Source organism: Haliotis rufescens, unplaced genomic scaffold, assembly GCF_023055435.1.
Source record: "Haliotis rufescens isolate VD_foot unplaced genomic scaffold, xgHalRufe1.0.p SCAF_21, whole genome shotgun sequence".
Classification (NCBI taxonomy): Eukaryota; Metazoa; Mollusca; class Gastropoda; order Lepetellida; family Haliotidae; genus Haliotis; species Haliotis rufescens.
This window is the reverse complement of record NW_025963902.1, coordinates 8850671-8871057: the sequence shown is the minus strand read 5'-3', so window position 1 is coordinate 8871057 and position 20387 is coordinate 8850671. Positions and strand designations below refer to the sequence as shown.

Below are 20387 nucleotides of genomic sequence, written 5' to 3'. Positions count from 1 at the left end.
GGGAACTATCCTAACCCCAATCCCCACCAGGGCATCTGTTGTGACTATACCTGGTCAAGTTGGGCAGCCAGGGTGTGATGTACTCCAGACACAAGTGCTTCATCTCAATGTTGGAGTTCCCAAAGCCCTGGATACACTCTTCCAAGAACTCCAGCGTCAGGTGCGGCTCCTTCTCAGCCAGCTTCTCACTGATGGACTTGATGAAGATGGTGTTGTTGGCAGGAATACACAGACCTGCACACACAAAGGTAGAGGAGAAAGTGAGTAAATGCATCGTACACAACAGTCAGAAACAATTCAGCAATGTCTCAGCAGCGTGTCAATAATCTGTTAATAGTCAATGACCTGGGTCAGCTGACGATCAAACAGTGTTTGTTTTGTTGCTTAACTCCGCTCTCAGCAATATTCCAGCAAGATGATGGCAGTCTGTAAATGAATGAGTCTGCAGGTAACTCTATTGAGGTAACTCTGATGATCAATAGAATAGAGACTTGCTGTAAGGAGCTTGCAATAATGATTACTAAGGGAGGTCACTCTTACCATTGGTCTCTAGTAGTTGACCTTCTATCTAAGGGAGGTCACTCTTACCATTGGTCTCTAGTAGTTGACCTTCTATCTTCAGGTCGAAGGTCTGGGTGAGAGCACACAGCAGGTTGTAGGCAGCTGACCGGAGACTGGGGTCCGAGCTGCCCAGATTCAGGAGAGCCTGGACACAAGCAAACAAAGCAAAGAGTGAGTGAGTGACCAGAATGGGCTTCACACATTGAACCACCCATGTGGGGAATGGAACCCAGGCCTTCAGCATGACGAGTGAATGCTTTAACCATTAGCCTACCCCATGGCCCCTAAAATAGAATAGCAGTCAGACAATACAGAGTGATTACTACCAGATGTTCTCACAATGATGTGACCACAAAAGCAACAAATTTTAGGATTCAAAGTGAAAGAGCGTTTCTGTGATATATATCGTGAACGTTTACTCACCACGTTCAGTAGCGTTCCGGGCACATCCTTAGGGCGGATCTTTGTATGAACTGCCACAGTGTCCTGAGGAGGAAAACACACAAATCAACAGAGTTGCAAATAACAGCCCCTCCCGCCTGCCCAACAGTCCATGACAGTCTATTTTGATGACAGAGGGTCCGTTTTGAAAAGTTGCACGCCTGATGGTCAAGAGTTAAAGTTACTAACTTGACAATCCACCATATTAGTATTTTTTTGGAAGTTACATTAAACAGTACTATTCTTATGTTTACCCTTTTATAACTTGTGCTCATTAGTGTAATAAAATTCTAGACTGGCAGTATTTCATCTGGTAAATTTGCAAAGTTGCCAGTCTGGGTGTCTGAATGACGTTTTGGGGATTTTTTTTACACTGGCTTTGTAGAGACTTGTACTTTACCAACAACAGGACCAATGAGTGAGTGAGTATGGTTTTACACCGCTTTTGGCAATATTCCAGCAATATCACGGTGGGGGACACCAGAAATGCGCTTCACACATTGTACCCATGTCGGGAATTGAACTCTGATCTTTACCGTAACAAGCGAACGCTTTAACCACTATGCTACCCAACCGCCCCACAGGACCAATGAAGAGGAATGAAGATGCTTTAAAGCTTAGTTTTACACTATTGCATTGTATGCAATGTAAAAATGCGCCCAAATTTAGATATTCAATATAGCATAACACAAGTAAATGTTGGTTAACCTATCTGGATGTACTTAGATCTTACCGGCTGTGAGAGTTCCCAGCGAGTCCTGATATGTATGATGGCTTGGACAATGTTATCACAGTCATTGTGTATGAAAGACAAAGGGCCACTCTCATTGGCGATAGTCAGTGTGAACTGATTGTCGTCTACTAGACACACCTGGAAGACAATATGAGTACTGTGTTAGGACATGATAAATCGCTGCCATTTCACAAACCTTTGAATATAAATCCACAAGCAATAGCTGGGTAGTGCTGAATGCTGTCATAACTGTTCCAATGTCAGTGTGTAATTTCGCCGTCAGCAATAATCCACGTGTATCAAGGCTGCATGTTCATAATCAAGTCTGGACCAGACAAACCAGTGATTCATATTATGATTTGTTTGTTTGTTTGCTTTTTAATGCAACACTTATCAATATTCTAGCTATGACAGCAGCCAGTAAATTGAGTCTGGACCACACTTTCCAGTGATTGAATTCAGTTTAACATGGATACCCCACTCAGACACAGTATATTGGAACAGGTCCTTATTTTATCCCCTTAATGCCAAGCTCCAGGCAGGTAACAAAACAAGTCTTTTAACATCTTTTGCAATGATACAGCTGGATATCAAACTGACCTGCTCTGCAGGCAGAGGCTCTACAAACCCGACCACAAAGCTAAATTGTGGGTTAACACAAAGACATTGCCGTCTCCCAGCATGGACAGTGGCAGTCTCACCTCCTCTATTTCCGCAGCATAGTAGACATCATTAAGGAGAACCTGGTGTCCCAACACTCTGCTCTTCTCCGAGGACGTCACCTGGATGGCATTTGGACCAACCTGGAATACACATGCAACACAAACAAGTGTGAGGGTACATAGAGCTTACATCAACAGTGGCGGTCAGATACCATTTATTTTACAAGTTTATTTCAAAACTTATCTAACACTGCAGCATAGGAGTTGGTTGACAACCCCCTGCCATACTTCTTCTCAGGAAATAACAACTAATTACTTGACAAGACTAAGGCTAAAAAAATAATAGTCTTGGCACTGCTCGCATCATTATAAGGTCTGCCACATGTTTTGTTTTTATTTCTATATTTAAAAATTTAACAGCATCACGACATCACCCCATTATGACATCACTCAAAAAGTATTCTTTATTGTAGGATAAAATATCTTCAGTGCCTTTGATCATTTTGAAAAGAATCTTACAAAAGTCCAGCTATGTTGGCATCGGAGTCATTTAATGAAAGTTTACCTTTATGGCAACCTTAGTGTCTTTATGGGAAAGCTTGAGAGCATTGTTGAACACTCTGAGATCCTCCTCCAGGGAGACAGTTGTCCCTGGCAACTTCTGCTGGTCAGGGTCGATGTATTCGTTCAACTTGGCCGGATGATCGATGAAGTTAAGCTTCCGGTTGTTCTGTCAAGAAAGACGCTTATATTCTTATACCCCCTTGAAGTGCAGCTGCTACTGTACGATGTAGTAATAGTCAAACTTGAAGATGTATAGTGAGATTGTAACCAATTGTTCAGATGTGATCAGCAATGTTTCTCTGCTTGTTTACATCTGGACGCACAGGAAAGAAGTGATGGATTCCCGCCCTGCGCATGCGCAGTTGCGTTTCCTGTCAGGGATAGGACTTACCTCACAACTATATAGATAGATTGACAGCAAAGAGGACGTCTGTTGACAATTTAAATTGATGTATAGTGTGATTGACAGCCAAAATATGAACTTATGGCAATGATGTAATTGAGGTAGGGTGTTCAAAGGAAGTAGACATTTATAATTCGTTTCAGAGTGAGTGTTATAAGACTGAGGAACCTGGATTTAACACCACTCAGTGTTTTAGTATATCAAATAAAAGTAAAGTGCTCAATTCAGTTTGACTGTTGTTTAACAGTGCAGTCAGCAATATTCCAACAATGTCACAGCATCCTAAAGGTAATCAAATCTAGGTAAGACAAAAACAGTGGTTGACATCATGAGCAACACATCACACCTTTTGGGTCAACAAGCCACATTATTTGATCAAATTAGGCCGCCATTTTGGACAAAAAATTGAGATGAAATGGTGAAAAAAGGTGAAATGGTTTACCACCACGTTCAAGATTATTGCAGAGGTCAATTAACATGTGCCATAACAAAAGGTTGAGTGAATTCACCGGAAGCAGCCAACAAGCTTGACAAAAACAAAACTTTGACACACCACCTTCCAACTGTAATATCCCTAACGAACAATGTTACAAACCTGTCAAGATTTGGGTTCGAACAGGTTTTCAGCAACCCATGCCTGATGTAAGAGCCGACTAATAGGATCGGGTGGCCCGGCTTGTTGACTTGGTTGATGCATGTCATCGTACCCAAATTGATGCTCATGATATCAATCACAGACCGCTGTCATACAGCTAGAATATTGCTGAGTGCGGAGTAAAAGAATAAACAAACTAAACAAATGTTACAAGTGTTAATCTACTTACATAGTTGACGCGAAGAGGTGCGAGGATGCGATCGTGATACTTGGTGTATTCGCGTACCCAGGAGTTGCAGTTGTAGATGTAGGCGGCGACGATGTTCTGGTACACGTTCTCTGGCATCACCACAAACCACTTTGACAGGAAGTCGGTCTGAAACAAACAACAAGTAGACAGACTCACACAACCCTTGAACCTGGGCACGGTACCACAGTGCCTCATCAGTCAAAACATTTAAATGGAAGGTGATCAAAATTACAGTTTGATTGATAGGACAAAATGAAAGAATAATGAAAAGAACATTTGCACATTACATAATATACTACTCAAAGAAGTTAAAGAACACTCAAGAATACTTTTTCATATTACTATAGTTATTCTGTCACTCAGTTCTTTCATATTACTATAGTTATTCTGTCACTTGATGCTTTACTTGGTGAGAATGTTAGCAAGAAGCAGACAAATATTTAGTTTGTTAGCATACAGGGTACATTGCATTCATACAAAATCCAGTCACCATCACACTAAGACCAGAATATAGCATTAAGCTTACCAGATATTACAATACTCTGGAGGAACCTTCACCAGACATACAAGCAGAGCAGCACTCACCAATCATGCAGAGCAGAGCTCACTATTCATGCAGAGCAGCACTCACCAATCATGCATAGCAACACTCACCAATCAGGCAGAACAGAACTCACTAATCATGCAGAGAAGCACTCACCAATCATGCAGAGCAGAGCACACTAATCATGCAGAGCAGCACTCACCAATCATGCAGAGCAGAGCTCACTAATCATGCAGAGAAGCACTCACCAATCATGCAGAGCAGAGCTCACTAATCATGCAGAACAGAACTCACTAATCATGCAGAGAAGCACTCGCCAATCATGCAGAGCAGAACTCACCAATCATGCAGAGCAACACTCGCCAATCATGCATAGCAGCACTCACCAATCACCCAGAGCAGCACTCGCCAATCATGCAGAGCAGCACTCACCAATCATGCAGAGCAACACTCACCAATCATGCAGAGCAGAACTCACCAATCATCCAGAGCAGCACTCACCAATCATGCAGAGCAGCACTCGCCAATCATGCAGAGCAGAACTCACCAATCATGTAGAGCAGCAATCACCAATCATTCTGAGCAGAACTCACCAATCATGCAGAGAAACACTCACCAGTCATGCAGAGCAGCACTCACCAATCATGCAGAGCAGAACTCACCAATCATTCTGAGCAGAACTCACCAAGCATGCAGAGAAACACTCACCAATCATGCAGAGCAGCACTCACCAATCATGCAGAGCAACACTCACCAGTCATGCAGAGCAGCACTCACCACCAATCATGCAGAGAAGATCATGCAGGAGAATAAACAGTGGAACATACCATACTTACCCTGAATCGATTCTCAGAGCATGTGTGGGTGAAGTCTATGACCAGCTCGAAGGGCTTGTGGTAGAAGGGCTTGAGAGTGAGCAGCACATGGTAGATCAGAAGATCTCCATTAATTTCACCCACTCTGAAACAGGAGTGAGGGAGTTGGTTTTAGAGTCCCTTTGAACACTATTCCTGTTATATCACAGCGTGTCAGCTTGATGTGGGAGGAAAGCAGGTCTCACACTTTTACCACTTTGGCGAAGCCCACGAGCATGGCGATGGTACTGACCTAGAAACACTATCAGGGCGAACCAGCATTCTAACCCACCATCATAGGTTTCTGGTGTGCCCAAGGTACAAATGAAATCTTTACACAGCAAATTGTGTCACCTTAGGCGACTGCCCCCGCCACCCGCCACACCCCAGTCTTTGAAGGAAGAAGCAACATTGGCAACACCAGATGTTTTACAGATGGATAGAAAGTCAAAAGATCACAAAACATGAATACATGAACACCGCTGGTAAATACCCAGTAGAAATGAGTATTCTAAGTTTCCAATTTTAAACTGGTGACCCAAGCAGTTACTGACTTGTATCTCCTGGCGATGTAGTAGAAGACAGGATTTCCTCCCTTGCTCGTTCCTGCCTGATAGAAGATGTGTTGGTTCTTCAGAGACTTGAACTCATCCTTCTCGTGCATGTTGTGCTTGGACATGATCTCCTCAAACTTGGTGCTTGTCATGTCCATACTGCTCCACCTTGTGGCAGACAAGGGAAGGAAATACATGTAGCAGTTATACAAGTGAGAAAGTTTTACCATTATTCCAGCCATATCAAAGGTGTTACACATTATACCCAGGTGGCGAGTTGAACCCAGGCCTTTGGTGTGCTGAACCAACACTATGACCACAAATCTACCCAACCACCCCTACAGCGATACATTATTGGCAACCTTACTAGGGCCAGACATTTTTCAAACTTGGATTACGAATCCACCGACTCGAAAAACTGAAATGTGAAAAAAATAAAATTGAAATGCAATGGGTTTCTTAATTCTTCTGACCTGAAATAAGTAAAATGTATCAAAATAAGTCGCTATCAAACTAAATAAAATATTTCAAATACTATCATTAAAACCTATTGAAAATTTATCTTAAAAACTACTTAACATTTTGAGGAAATCAAGAAGAAGAATTTGAGGAAAAAAACTTAAAAATATAAAAAAAGACAAAAAGTAGTGTCCATCTATTGTAAATGCCTGACATTTATCATCAGCAGAAACCTCACATTTCCAGTCTCTGTTGCTTGTTTCCTTTTTAAGAGCTTGGTCTACCGTTCATTCAACCCAAGATTTTACAAATTTGGAAAAGAAGAAATGTTTTGAACACTTTTCTCCTGCCAACACTAACCAATTAATATATAAATATAATAAAGTTATAGGACAATATGAGAAGGGCTGTAACTATTTGACTGTGCATTAAAAGCACCCAGCTCCAATAAGTGCCCCCTCCCCCAGCCAACTATCATGTCACCTCTTATGACCAACGATAGGTTGCTGAGGACATTCTCTGATCCAGATTCCACAGGGGTTCAATGTGTAGCTGTGTCCCTTACGAACCTAAGACTGAAACAAAACCTCCGTTATTCCCACTGTTCGTTTTGTTAGTTTCTTGTATAACACTGCACTCAGCAATATTCCATGAAATTACATAGGTCTGTAAATAATTGAGTCTGGACAATCCAGTGATTGATATCATGAGAATTGATCACACTGGACACAATGATATACAGCAACAAGTCAGAGAACCTGACCATTAGTCGCCCCTTATGACAAGCAAGGGTTGCTGAAGACCAATTATATCACGGATTTTAAACCACTTATTTAAATGTAACCAAAATCTATATGACCTTTCCATGTGCTGAATTCTATTTTGATGATACTGCCTTAATAAATTAATGTAACGTTCATCCCTGCGACCACACATCAATATATTGTCTACAAGAACATACAAAGAAAATTGGTATGTGTTCACTTCCTTATTAGCTCTTTGAAATACACTGAGTTTTATAACACTTTCAGCCATGTTCCAGCCATATCATGGATGGCAACAGCAATAATCGGCTTCACACATTACTAGTGTGGCAGAATCCAACCCAAGACTTTGCCATGATGAACACTTTATCCCCTAGCCTACTAAAAGCTCAAAGATTGTTGTTTGTTGTTTGGTTGTACTCCACAATATATCTGCTATAGATTGTCTGTAAATAATCGAGTCTGGACCAGACAATGCAGTGATTGGTATCATGAGCATCGATCCACACAACAAAGAGATACAATGACATGCAATCAACCAAGCCACAGAGCCCGGCCACCCGATCGCCTTCAACGACAAGCATAGGTTACTGGGGACCTGTGTTCTTACCTGGACCCACTTGTACAAAGCGATCTTAGTGCTAAGATGATCGAAACTCCCATGCTTTAACATAGGCTTACGTTGGTCTTAGCGCTAAGAGTGATTTGTGCAAGTGGGCACTGGAATCCCAACAGGTGTATGTAGGATGATGATGATGATGATGATGATGATGATGATGATGATGATATAATGACTCTATTTAGTTTTCTGTGAGACATGGGGACTGTTTGATAACTAATGTTAAGATGTGGGCTACATAAGCAATGAGAAGCAAGCTAGATCCCAAACCTGCAGAAACACATCTAGCGAACAGTTCTATTTCCTTGTAACAACACTACTGTTCTGGGTCCACTTGCACAAAGCTATCTTAGTGCTAAGATGACCATAACTCCCATACTTTAACATAGGCTTACGATAGTCTTAGCGCTAAGATTAATTTGTGCAAGTGGGCCCAGGTCTTCAAGAGGAAATGAGGGTCTTCTGCATTGCTAGTACACCAGTGGCAGAAAGGTGTGTCAGCATTCATCGATGCCATATGGATATGATGGCACCTGAGTGTTTGTTTGTTTGTTTGTTTGTTGTTTAACTCAGCAATATTCCAGCTACATGACAACAGTCTGTAAATAATTAATTGGAATCTGATGACATGCATCAACCAAGTCAGCGAGCCTGACCAACCGATCCCGATAGTCGCCTCTTCTGACAAGCATGGAAGACCATGCTGAAGACCAATTCTATCCCGGATCGTCACGGGTGGCACCAGAGTGAATGATCTTTGACATCATATGCAGCAATATTCCAGCCATATCGCAGGAGGGGGGTACACGAGAAATGAGCTTCACACCGTCTCCTTGGAATAGTATTGGGTTTCCAACTAAACTTAGATTCATGGATGTAAAACCTGATTTTGAAGTGTTGCTGACACTTCTCAGACTCATGAAGGAGAAAGAAGACCAACCGTGACATCCAAACCCACATGACACCCAAACCCACCCACCGTAACCCAAACCCACCCACACGACACCCAAACCCACCCACCCGACACCCAAACCCACCGTAACCCAAACCCACCCACCGTAACCCAAACCCACCCACACGACACCCAAACCCACCCACACGACACCCAAACCCACCCACCCAACACCCAAATACACCCTTCTTATCATACATTATGGTGATATGGTCATGTGTACCACATCTTCTAAAAATTCGGTATCCACTCTGCATACACTCAATATGCTGGCACTTGACATTATTTGGAGGAAACATTGTTACAAAGGAGACAGTTCACTCACTGAGAGTCTAGGGGCCGATGCTCTGGGGGGCCCAGATACGCCAACAGTGTTGCCATTTTGTCAAATGGTCGTCTTCCCACAGCCTTGTGATCCCTGAAATAAACTTGTCTAACTCAGGGAGCATTTGGGTTTGTATGTCTCACTCACAGCAATCTACAACAATGGCTCCAATTTGACATCAAAGTCTCTAATTGGCATCAATGATATCTTTTTGTTCAAATTGCTCAATACTGATAAACTGTCTCGGAGACTGAGAGAACAGGTGTCTTCTACTACAGACATCCAAATGCTCCCTGAATAGGAAAATTATTATCACTTCAAATTCTTAACAGTGTCAAACTAAAATATAAAAGCATGATGGTACTTTGAATTGCAAACTAAAGTGGTTACTGGACTAAATCAGGGCAACTAGACACAGGCTACTGTCGAGACTAGGGCTATATGCAAACTACACTGAGGAGTGCTAGATCAGGTGTGAAAGACTCAGATCTACGAGGGACTCGGATCCACAGGGGATTCTGAGAATTATGGAACATTTTTTTCATATTTGGCAGAACTTATTTGCATGGCTACAATCCTCATGAATGATGAAGATGTACGTTGTATATATATATCGACTTCTTAACTCTAAAATATTAAGTGAGAGTTAAGGTGACAGGTGTAAGGTAGAATAGGAGAAACAAGATAGAATCTGAACCAGAAAACCGATGCTGCATCCCTTGATAATGGTGCATCACTATGATGTCATCCCCTCTATCATATCATGTGGGAGTAAGGTTAATATGGGAATGATGGTACAGAGGGCATGATGTCATGCAGGGAGTGATGTCATAGTGGAAATGACATCATAGAAGAAAGGATATAATAGTGGGAAGGATGTCACAGAGGGAAGGATGTCATTAAGAGAATGATGTCACAAAAGGAATTACATCATAGTGGGCCTGTCACAGATGGAATGTCATAGTCATAGTGGGAATGATGTCATAGTGGGAATGTTGTCATAGAGAGAATGATGTCATAGAAAGAATGTTGTCATATTAAGTATGATGTCACAGGGAAAATGTCATAGTGGGAATGTTGTCATAGAGAAAGTGATGTCATAGACGGAACAATGTCAAAGCGGGAACGATGTCATAGAGGGCATAACATCATAGTGGGAATGTTGTCATAGAGAGTTTGATGTCATAGAGGGAATGATGTCATAGAGGGAATGTTGTCATAGAGAGAATGATGTCATAGAGGGAATGTTGTCATAGTGGGAATTTTGTTACAGAGAGTTTGATGTCACAGAAGGAATGTTGTCATAGTGGTAATGTCATAGAGGGAATGATGTCATAGAGAGTTTGATGTCATAATGGAAATGATGTCATAATAGGAATGTTGTCATAGGCAGAATGATGTCACAGTGGGAATGTTGTCACAGAGAAAATGATGTCATAGAGGCAACAATGTCATAGAGGGCACAACATCATAGTGGGAATGATGTCATAGAGAGAATGATGTCATAGAGGGAATGTTGTCATAGTGGGAATTTTGTTAAAGAGAGTTTGATGTCACAGAAGGAATGTTGTCATAGTGGTAATGTCATAGAGGGAATGATGTCATAGAGTTTGATGTCATAATGGAAATGATGTCATAATAGAAATGTTGTCATAGGGAGAATGATGTCACAGTGGGAATGTTGTCACAGAGAAAATGATGTCATAGAGGCAACGATGTCATAGAGGGCACGACATCATAGTGGGAATGATGTCATAGAGAGAATGATGTCATAGTGGGACTGATGTCATAGTAGGAGTTATGTCAGAGAGAATGATGTCATAGTGGGAATGATGTCAGAGAGAATGTTATAGTGGGAATGATGTCATACAGGGAACAATGTCATAGAGTGAACGATGTCATAGAGGACTTGACATCAAAGTGGGAATGATGTCATAGAGAGCATGATGTCATAGTAGGAATGATGTCATAGTGTGAATGGTGTCAGAAAGAATTATGTCATAGTGGGAATGTTGTCAGGGAGAGAATGATGTCTTAGATGGAATGATGTCGTAAAGGGCATGATGTCAGAGTGCATGATGTCATAAAGGGCATGATGTCAGAGTGCATGATGTCATAGAGGGCATGATGTCAGAGTGTATGATGTCATAAAGGGCATGATGTCATGGTCGGCATATTGGAAATGACATCATAGAAGGAATGACATGCAGGAACTGACATCTTCTTGAAGTCATATGACAATGAGTATATTTGCATATTGTATATTTCTGCCATGTATTAGCCAAACTGCCATGGATTAGAGACGAGCCGTAGATCTGAGTCCTACACACATGCAGAGGAGAGTGAGAAGCACACAACAGCTGTAGGGGTAATGAAGTGAGAGAGAGAGTAGCTCCACAGGAACAACAAGCACGCCAGGAACTTCAGAGGGTCTCAAAATCACCAGTTTCTTTCCAATTCAAAGTAAATTCTGTCAAGTCTCAGTTATCTTCCCGAGGCAAGAGTGTTCGTCCACTAGCCTTTTTATCAAAGTCTTGTAGAAACTAGGATTTGATATAGGCTAGTGGACACACTTGCCTGGGAACATGAGTCTCAGTCGAACGTCTAATGTCAGCATTTCTTTCTGGAATGATCCTCAAGTAGACGAAATGTGACTGAAAAGTATTTGTTGCTCATGGCCCCATCCCAGCTGGTTGAACCGTTGCTCAGTTCTAGCTCCGAAGAAAGTGAGCAATAGTCCACACCATAACTATAACACAGTACCCTGCTGTGAACGATACATTTGTAATATCAAGCCAGGTAAGCTTGACATGTGATTTTGTTTTTGTTTTCGTTTTGTTTGTTGCTTCACGCCGCACTCAGCAATATTCCGGTTATATGACAGCAGTCGTTATATAATCGTGTCTGGACAAGACAATCCAGCTATTGACATCATGAGCATGCATCAACCAAGTCAGCAAGCCTGACCACACAATCCTGTTAGTCGCCTCTAATGACAAGCGTGGGTTGCTGAAGACCAATTCTAACCAAGATCTTCACGGGTCTCTTGATGTGGGAGGAAAGCCCAGGGTGCAGCAGGCTCTGAACATACCCGGGGGCCAAGTGGCCCAGTCGCCTAAGGAGCCGCAATTCGCTGCTTTTTATGTCAACATCTTTATTATGAGGCACACTACATTTCTGAGTATATACTTACTCCTTCATCAGGTAAATAAATGCAGAGAACATATATATGTACCTGTAAGAACAACAAAAGTAATAACATTACAAAGGTGGAAACTTAACAAGGGAAGCCAACAGCTAATTGATAGGTGATTAGCTAGAGACTTGATCTTACAGGTACATATAAAACTCTGCTTCATAGAATTTATTCACCTGATGAAGGGGTAAGTATATACTCCAAAACATTGTGTTCCTCATAATGAAGAAGTTGACATCCATAAATTCTCTCCTTATGTGTTTCACTTCTAAACTCCATTCAAAGACTTGTGTGAAACTCATGAGAGTGGTGCTGACAAAATAAAAACGATAAAAGGAAATCTGGAATTTGAACATACGATCATTAGATTCTGGCACAACTAAGGGATGCAACTCTGCATAGCAATTTGCGGCACCTTAGATGACTGTGTTGCCTATGCCTCCATCATTGTCCAGAATGGTTCCTTCCAAAACTGAATGACTCCTCACTATCATAACATTGTATACAACTGCTGCTGTCATGTTATCACCTGCACAATCCGAGTGAGAGAGTGAGTTGGGTTTAATGCCGCTTTAAACAGTATTCCAGTTACATCACGGTGTGTCAGCCTGATGTGAAGAGTTGCATCCCTTGGACATGCCAGAAACCTTTGATTGTGGGTTCGAATCCCGGTTCACATCAATAAAGTTTCGAGGTTTGTCAGCACCATACCCGTGCTCGTGGGTTTCACCAAAGTGGTAAACGTCTAAGACCTGCATCACTTCGGGCTTTCCTCCAAAGCTGACATGTCGGGATATATAACTGGAATATTGTTCAAAGCGATGTTAACACCAAACCCAAAGCTAAAAGCTCTTTAAAGCTCTATCACATAGGTCAGCACAAATAGATCACGTTGACATTAGGCAGATAAACAAAGGGGTTGGTAACAATTTTGGGGTAAAATATGGTATACTTCTACGTATGCTTGGATGCCTGGTTACATCCCAGTGAGTCCAGGGTCAGGATGCACGACTACAGGGAACATGCACTCTGCCCCTCCAGGCCTTTGTCCTAGGCTCAACAATTACCAAAGTCTTTCCCCAAAAACTAGTCATACATGCAGTCAGCACTGTGCTGAATATAAATTCAAGTTCTTTACAATAACACATTCTATGAAAATTATCCAGATTTTTGCGACCTGTTCCAAAAACGTGTGAGTCTGCTGGTCTGAATTTGTCTCATGACATCATTTTCAGTAGATTTTAGTGTTAATGAATGGACTTTATCAGCAAAGCTTACCAGACCAAAATAAATTTAGTGGCTAAAGTCACAGACTTTCTTTGCACAAGCCCTCATTCATTTTGTTGTCTTATGTTCTCAGTTGGGTAGTAACTATACTAGGTGAGGTGAGACGAAGTGGGGTTTAACGTTGCGTCCAAGATTATTGCACTTATAAAGCAACGTGCATGCATATGGGAGGGGGGGTTACTAGGTACGGGACCAATGCCGAGTTTATAGTGCTAGGCCACTGAGGTACCATGCCACAGTTTAACATGAATACCCCACTCAGACACAGTTTACTGACTGAGCTGACCAGTCCTTGTTTTAGCCCCTTAATGCAGAGTGCCAGGCAGGGAAACAACAAGTACCATCTTTCAACATCCTTTGGTAAGACGCGGCAGGAGATGGAACCCCCAACCATCCGCTCTCCAGGCGGACGCTCTACCACGAGAGCACGGAGGCAGTCTAGAGACCTGACTGATCAAACATGATTCTTAAAGATTATCATATTTCCATTCTTGGAAACTTAATACTTATAGAAATACCAGAGGCAATCAAACTGAAAATTCAAAATTTCCACTCACAGAGTTAGACAAGGGGGGCTATTGGGTCCTTGTGGTTTACTGCTCACAAACAAATTTCTCAGGACCCACTAAATCTGTAATTTAAAGTGTCATGACAAGGACACCTGGACTTTAATCATACATTTTGGACACTGAAAAAGGATATTGTAACATTTTCCAAACCATGACGTTGACCACTGAATTCTTACTACTTGAATATTAGGGCCCCAATCCACAAAGTGTTCGTAGCTGTAATACACCCATAAGTCAGTGTTAATCAAAAGAGCTACAATAGTTTATCACTACGAACACCTTGAAGGGTTTGAAATGAACATGCCGGTAAGTACAGAAGTACAGGGTGAGTAAAATATAGGAAGGACAAGTGACATTTCCTTGTGGACTACCACTTTAACCAATAGGTAAATAGCAACTCCGGACCAGATCACTTTAAAAAATAAATGAAAATAAATTCATTTCTAACCCTTCTTTGTGGAACAGGGCCCAGGTTAATATCAGGAGCAGGTACAACGCAACAGTCAGCACTTTAACAGATGGCCAGGTACACAAAGGCAGTGAAAGGGGCTAGGCTGAGAGGAAGGCAGGGGTTAGAGCAAGATGATGTTAGCATACATACAGGCGAGCCGGGCCGTCCCCAGCCTCACATACGTAATTCTCCGTGTGAACCTCCAGACTACAACAGATAGTTACACTTTCAAAATGGCCGCTGGAGAAAGCTTACAGATGGCTAGTGACGGAAACAAACATCCTGGATGTAGTACATGATGCAATGATGCTGCTGCAACTCTAGATGAACCGGCAAAATTGGGTAGATCACACATAATGTTAAACTATAAAATGTTGATGAGATGAAAACTTTCAAAATTTCAACTGCCACTTGATCATGTAGAGAAAATTTGATCAAATTGATCTTACTGATACTGGTTGTGGAAGAACATGGATGATTAATAGTAATGATTTCAATTTTTAAACTTGGATATAAAAATGTAAAAATTATTATGATTGTTATCAAAATATAGGTCACATTTATGATACTTTGCACGACAGCAAAATATGTAAACATGCTACCACGACATTGTACACCATGAACACAGGTACGTAACGAATGGAGATTCTAGTGGTGTCCACAGGACTGATGCTAGAACATAAAACTAACTCAACAGTGGTTTTCTGACAAGTAGCATCTGACTTCATTGTGATTTGTTAATAGTACGCAAACACTCAAGGCCCTAACTCTGCACACAGAAAACAGACATAGACATCATGCACATCTAAAACCACAGCGTGCTTGCATGCTGGACTTCCTTAAAAATTCTATTCTTGGTTCCCAAGACATTTAAAATCTGCATCCATCACCATCATGAGAGGTCTTTGTTCTACTTCAAGACAAATGGATGATGTTAGGAGTATTTCTTTTCAAACGAAAAAACAATCTGTTGTAAATTACATCCTGAGGACCCAAAATCTTTGTTTAGCCTTAATGGAAAATACAGAACAATTTCACATCAAACAGAAACAAAATTGAATATTTTGATACTGTGTACAGTAGTGTATGTTATTAAATATTTATTATCTAAAGTCAAAATATATATTTACATTTTCAAAATAAAATTAACTTTTATTTTTTTATTTTAAACATAAGTTTCTTAAATGATCTGAACATCCTCTATAACTTTTTTTACATTAATTTTCATCACAAATATCTGAAGTGAAAATAATTTACCCAAACAATTTTTTTCCCCCTATGCTCAAAAAAGAAAAGTATTGCCAAGTGTCATGCAAGAATAGCAGGGTTCCATGCAACAGGAAACATCCCTAACAAGCTGTGATGTCCCAAAAACTCAATATCCATATTCATATGTAAACAACAAATACACTAACACATGATCTGTAACAGGAGTAAAACTTACACTACCGCTCTTTCAGCAGATTTATCAAATTCTCATTAAAAGAAGATCTGCCGCTAAGCGAAGATCTGAGGACATCCATTATGGGACACGTCAGAACCACATTTCATCTGACCAATCAAAGTGTCGTTTACCAGACTGGTACAGTGACAGTCAGAACATTGTTTTAATCATGCTGCTTTGAGAAGGTTAACATGGCTTATTCCGAAATGACAGTTACGGGCTGTACGAAGGATTCCTTCAAAATCATCGTCCGTCTTTCGCTTCAATGGGATAAACAATTGAAACAAGGGACTTTTCACAGCCCATGCCATAACATCTTAGCCATCTATTAGACATTCCAGAATTTTCATTCATTCACTTTTCAAATTTTGAATCGATATTTTTGAAGCGCAGTCTGGAACAGAAATTGTCAGTTTGATACTAGTGCTGTAAAGCTTCAGAATTCTGCTTTCTGATTGGCTAATGTCAACTTCTTGTTAGTCACTTCATTGTTGGGTCAAAGTTCGCAAAAGCTCATTCCGACATGACCTGTAATGGGATGTCTTCAGATCTTTGTGTAGCGAGCACTAAGATCTGATTTTAATGAGATTGGCACATTTTGGTGATCTTTAGAAAACCAAAACATCTAAGATCTATAATTTATTCACGTGATACTTCTATTCATCTGAATAATGCTTAACATCCACATTTCCAATCAATGTTTGCACATAAAACAAGAAATGTTTAAACTTAATGAACATCCTTACAACTGAAAAGCAAGTTTTCAAAAAAATCTTTTTCATCCCCAAATTGAAAAGAATTATATCTATATTTATATTTAAACAGGAGTTGCATATTTACCACATCACATTCATACACCATGCATGTTGTACCAACACATGTTCAGTTTCTAAATAAAATGGATTTACAAAACAAGCCTATATTCAACTCCCCCAATTACCCAGTGTATGTTATCTCCTTTTTATTCTGTTATATACCCTGGGCCCATTCACAGCCAGAGTTTGTTCTGAAATGGCTCACCATTTCCATCCATCCCTCCCTCTCATCACCAACATGGCAGAGAGGGGATGATGTCATTGAGAGAATGATGTCATATTAAGTATGATGTCATAGGGAGAATGTTGTCATAGAGAAAATGATATCATAGACGGAACAATGTCATAGAGGGAACGATGTCATAGAGTTTGATGTCATAATGGAAATGATGTCATAATAGGAATGTTGTCATAGGGAGAATGATGTCATAGAGGCAACAATGTCATAGAGGGCATGACATCATAGTGGGAATGATGTCATAGAGAGAATGATGTCTTACAGGCTGATAGAGCTGAGAAGGGGATGAGTACTCTCCAATGGAGCTGAGAAGGGATGAGGGGTGGAACAGAATGGGGGTGATTTTATATGATCTGGGGTCTTAAAGAGAGACAAGATTATTTCGAACCACCAACTTTTCTCTCCCTGGCAGGCATGCCTAAGGGACACAACTCTGCACAGTTGAATTGAAAAAGCAACCAACTGTGCCACCCATACCACATAGACTCATAACAAGACTGAAAGCAACCACAGACAAGTTCTTGATGAACTGGACCTCGGTATGTAACCAACATAACACAGCCACATAAACCATCGTTGAGGTTTCCCTAACCCTAACCCTCACAACAAGTACCATCCTTTACCATCTTTTGGAATGAAACGACCACCTGGGGATTGAACCATCGACCTTCCACTCTGCCGGTCTTGTAAGCATGTGTGTGAGTGAATGAAAGTTTCGGCAATATTCCAGCCTCACCACGGCAGTACATAATCAAGTCTAGGACATTGTAAATGGACATGGTAAATGGACATGGTAAATGGACATGGTATATTGACATGGTATATGGACAAGTAGTGCTGAAACACTTGGTGTCATACTTAATCAGGAACAACAGCACTCGTCTCTCCTACAGACACTGAAGAAGAAATATCAGAAAGCTCCCAAGCAAGTCTACGAAACTATGGCAAATCTACATTTCTCCTGAAAATGAAGTGATTCTCTGGAATCCTTTGTATGATATCTTGCCATGTTTGCAAGACAATTGAAACAAAAAACATAACATAGGACTAAATGTTAGCCGTAGTAAACGCCCCGGAAGTTTGGCAAATTGACAAAGTTTATTGAAACCAACCACAAGTTACATTTGTTGTCAGAGATGTTGCGGTGCTCGAAACTTGAAAATAATGGTAAAGATTTTGCATTAATTACTTTGGATCAAGTAAAAGAGATAGCTAACCCATGCCCTTTCACATAACTAACCCTAAGGATTGTATAGGGGTGCTTGATGGAAACCGGGTACCTAACCCTAAGGATTGTATAGGGGTGCTTGATGGAAACCGGGTACCTAACCCTAATGATAGTAGAGGGGTTCTTGATCGGAAAGGGGTACCTAACCCTAATGATGATAAAGGGGTGCTTGATCATGTTGATTGGAATGGGGTACCCCACACTAATGATCGTAAAGGGGTACCTAACCCTAATGATCATAAAGGGCTGCTTGATCATGTTGATGATGGGGTACCCCACACTAATGATCATAAAGGGGTACCTAACCCTAATGATCATAAAGGGCTACTTCATGGGAAAGGGTTTAATAGAGAGTTGTGGTTAACCTAGCCTAACACAAACACAACTTGCCCTGAGGATTGAAGAGGAACACATACCTGTGAAATGTGAAATGAGAGCCACAATCGACAGCCTGAGCCAATTAGCGCTAACTAAGCTGGGACAAGTAAACTGCATTGCTGACAGTCACTCCATCACCATTGCTGTCATATTCACACAAAACGGACCTGTCATGTAAATCTATTTCGGGGTTATCAAGACATGCCCAGAGGCCTATATTCAGCCCCAAGTCTGCAGCAAATGACTGTACAAATTCCCAATTAAAATTTCACAATTCCTCAGAAAGAACAAAAATGTTACATTACAAAAATCAAATTTTGAACAATATCACAATTTTTCCCCAAAATTGCCTGGCAAGAGCAGCTTGTTTGGAATTCTAGATACATCCTTGCTATTGTAGGAGCAGGGTGCTTCATACTGCAAATACAGTACACCACATGACAAATATTATTGAGTACAATGAGACCTAGGTATAAAATAACCTACCTTTCACAATGTTCCATAAAGAAGAAAATATCAGGGGCTGTGGTAAGTTGTGTCAGGTGATTGTGTCGGCGGCAACAGAGCCATCTTGGTGAGGGTCTGCAACAATGTCCAACACAATGAGCACAAGTGATTCACAGCCAAAACAAGATTAATCATAATGACACTACAAATCTTAATACTCTGATACCTTGGAAACCAACAACAAAAATAAATTTCATGGAAATTTAGATGTAAAGGTTTCAATGAATGTCACTTTTCCTGGTTCATGATACTGAAATAATTACAGAACTGTTACCATGGTTACAATCAAGTGGTAACACGAATAGAACAATGTCAATTAACAATCGTTAGGTTTTTTTAAAGAAATGATGTTAAAGGAGTAATATTGGATGACACAATTAATTTATTTTTGCATTTTTATGCAGCATGATTGGGAGGGGGAGCCAGGGGGTGGGGTGGGGTGGGGTGGGGTGGGGTGGGGTCGTGTGACATCGGTTCGGCAGGCCTGTACAGCAGCAATGGAATAAAGACAAACAAATGGATCAACGAATGGTGCATATTGATTAATGATAATAAAGTGCAGTTGGTTTGTGGGAAGAAATACCGTAGTCGTATAGACTGTGAGAGGGCGTGGTCAGTGTGTGAAGGTACGCATTTATCATACATACAAGAATACAGGAAGCACGCTGCCTGCTTCATCGCCACGGAAACACTTGCAACGTGCATCAGAGAGCGGCAAAAACAGTTGGCAATTGGCCAAGGGAGGGCAAGGTTTGGAACATGCTTCGTCCCTGTTTGACAACACTGGCCGCTCTGTGCGAGAAATAAAAGATGTGCAGTGAAATATACGACTGAACTTACCTTGAGATGCATGTGCATAATGGTCGTCTCCATCGATAGAGATGCGACGAGGCCGAGCGAGCAGGCTTGGGTGTGGTGATGCCAGCCACCGACAATCAGATACTTTCGCCGCCATGGTCAGCTTAGGTTAATCACGGCCTTGGCATTAGTTACC

The 20387-nt window shown here is 41.1% G+C and overlaps 2 protein-coding genes across 5 annotated transcripts in view; both read right to left on the bottom strand.

Moving 5' to 3' along the window:
• The window catches only part of LOC125382920 (neurofibromin-like), a 29096-nt gene extending 27227 nt beyond the window's left edge, over positions 1-1869 (bottom strand). For 3 of the 4 annotated variants that reach the window (XM_048401224.1, XM_048401226.1, XM_048401227.1), the window contains exons 1-4: positions 1736-1869; positions 985-1047; positions 589-706; positions 51-234 (exon numbers count right to left, since the gene is read on the bottom strand). In XM_048401224.1, the coding sequence (XP_048257181.1) occupies positions 51-103 (53 nt within the window). In that variant the 5' untranslated portion in view covers positions 104-234; positions 589-706; positions 985-1047; positions 1736-1869. Of the gene's footprint in view, positions 1-50; positions 235-540; positions 565-588; positions 707-984; positions 1048-1735 lie in introns of those variants that run through there. The other variant, XM_048401225.1, reaches the window with a different exon arrangement.
• On the bottom strand, positions 569-20336 carry LOC125382953 (neurofibromin-like). The gene is made up of 11 exons (XM_048401331.1): positions 20234-20336; positions 19373-19468; positions 9281-9373; positions 6162-6329; positions 5590-5713; positions 4189-4335; positions 2963-3127; positions 2437-2538; positions 1736-1873; positions 985-1047; positions 569-706 (listed from the first exon to the last, which is right to left on the bottom strand). The coding sequence occupies exons 2-11, from the start codon at positions 19387-19389 to the stop codon at positions 569-571; spliced, it is 1155 nt and encodes a 384-aa protein (XP_048257288.1). The 5' UTR covers positions 19390-19468; positions 20234-20336.
• Between the last annotated feature and the right edge of the window lie 51 nt (positions 20337-20387).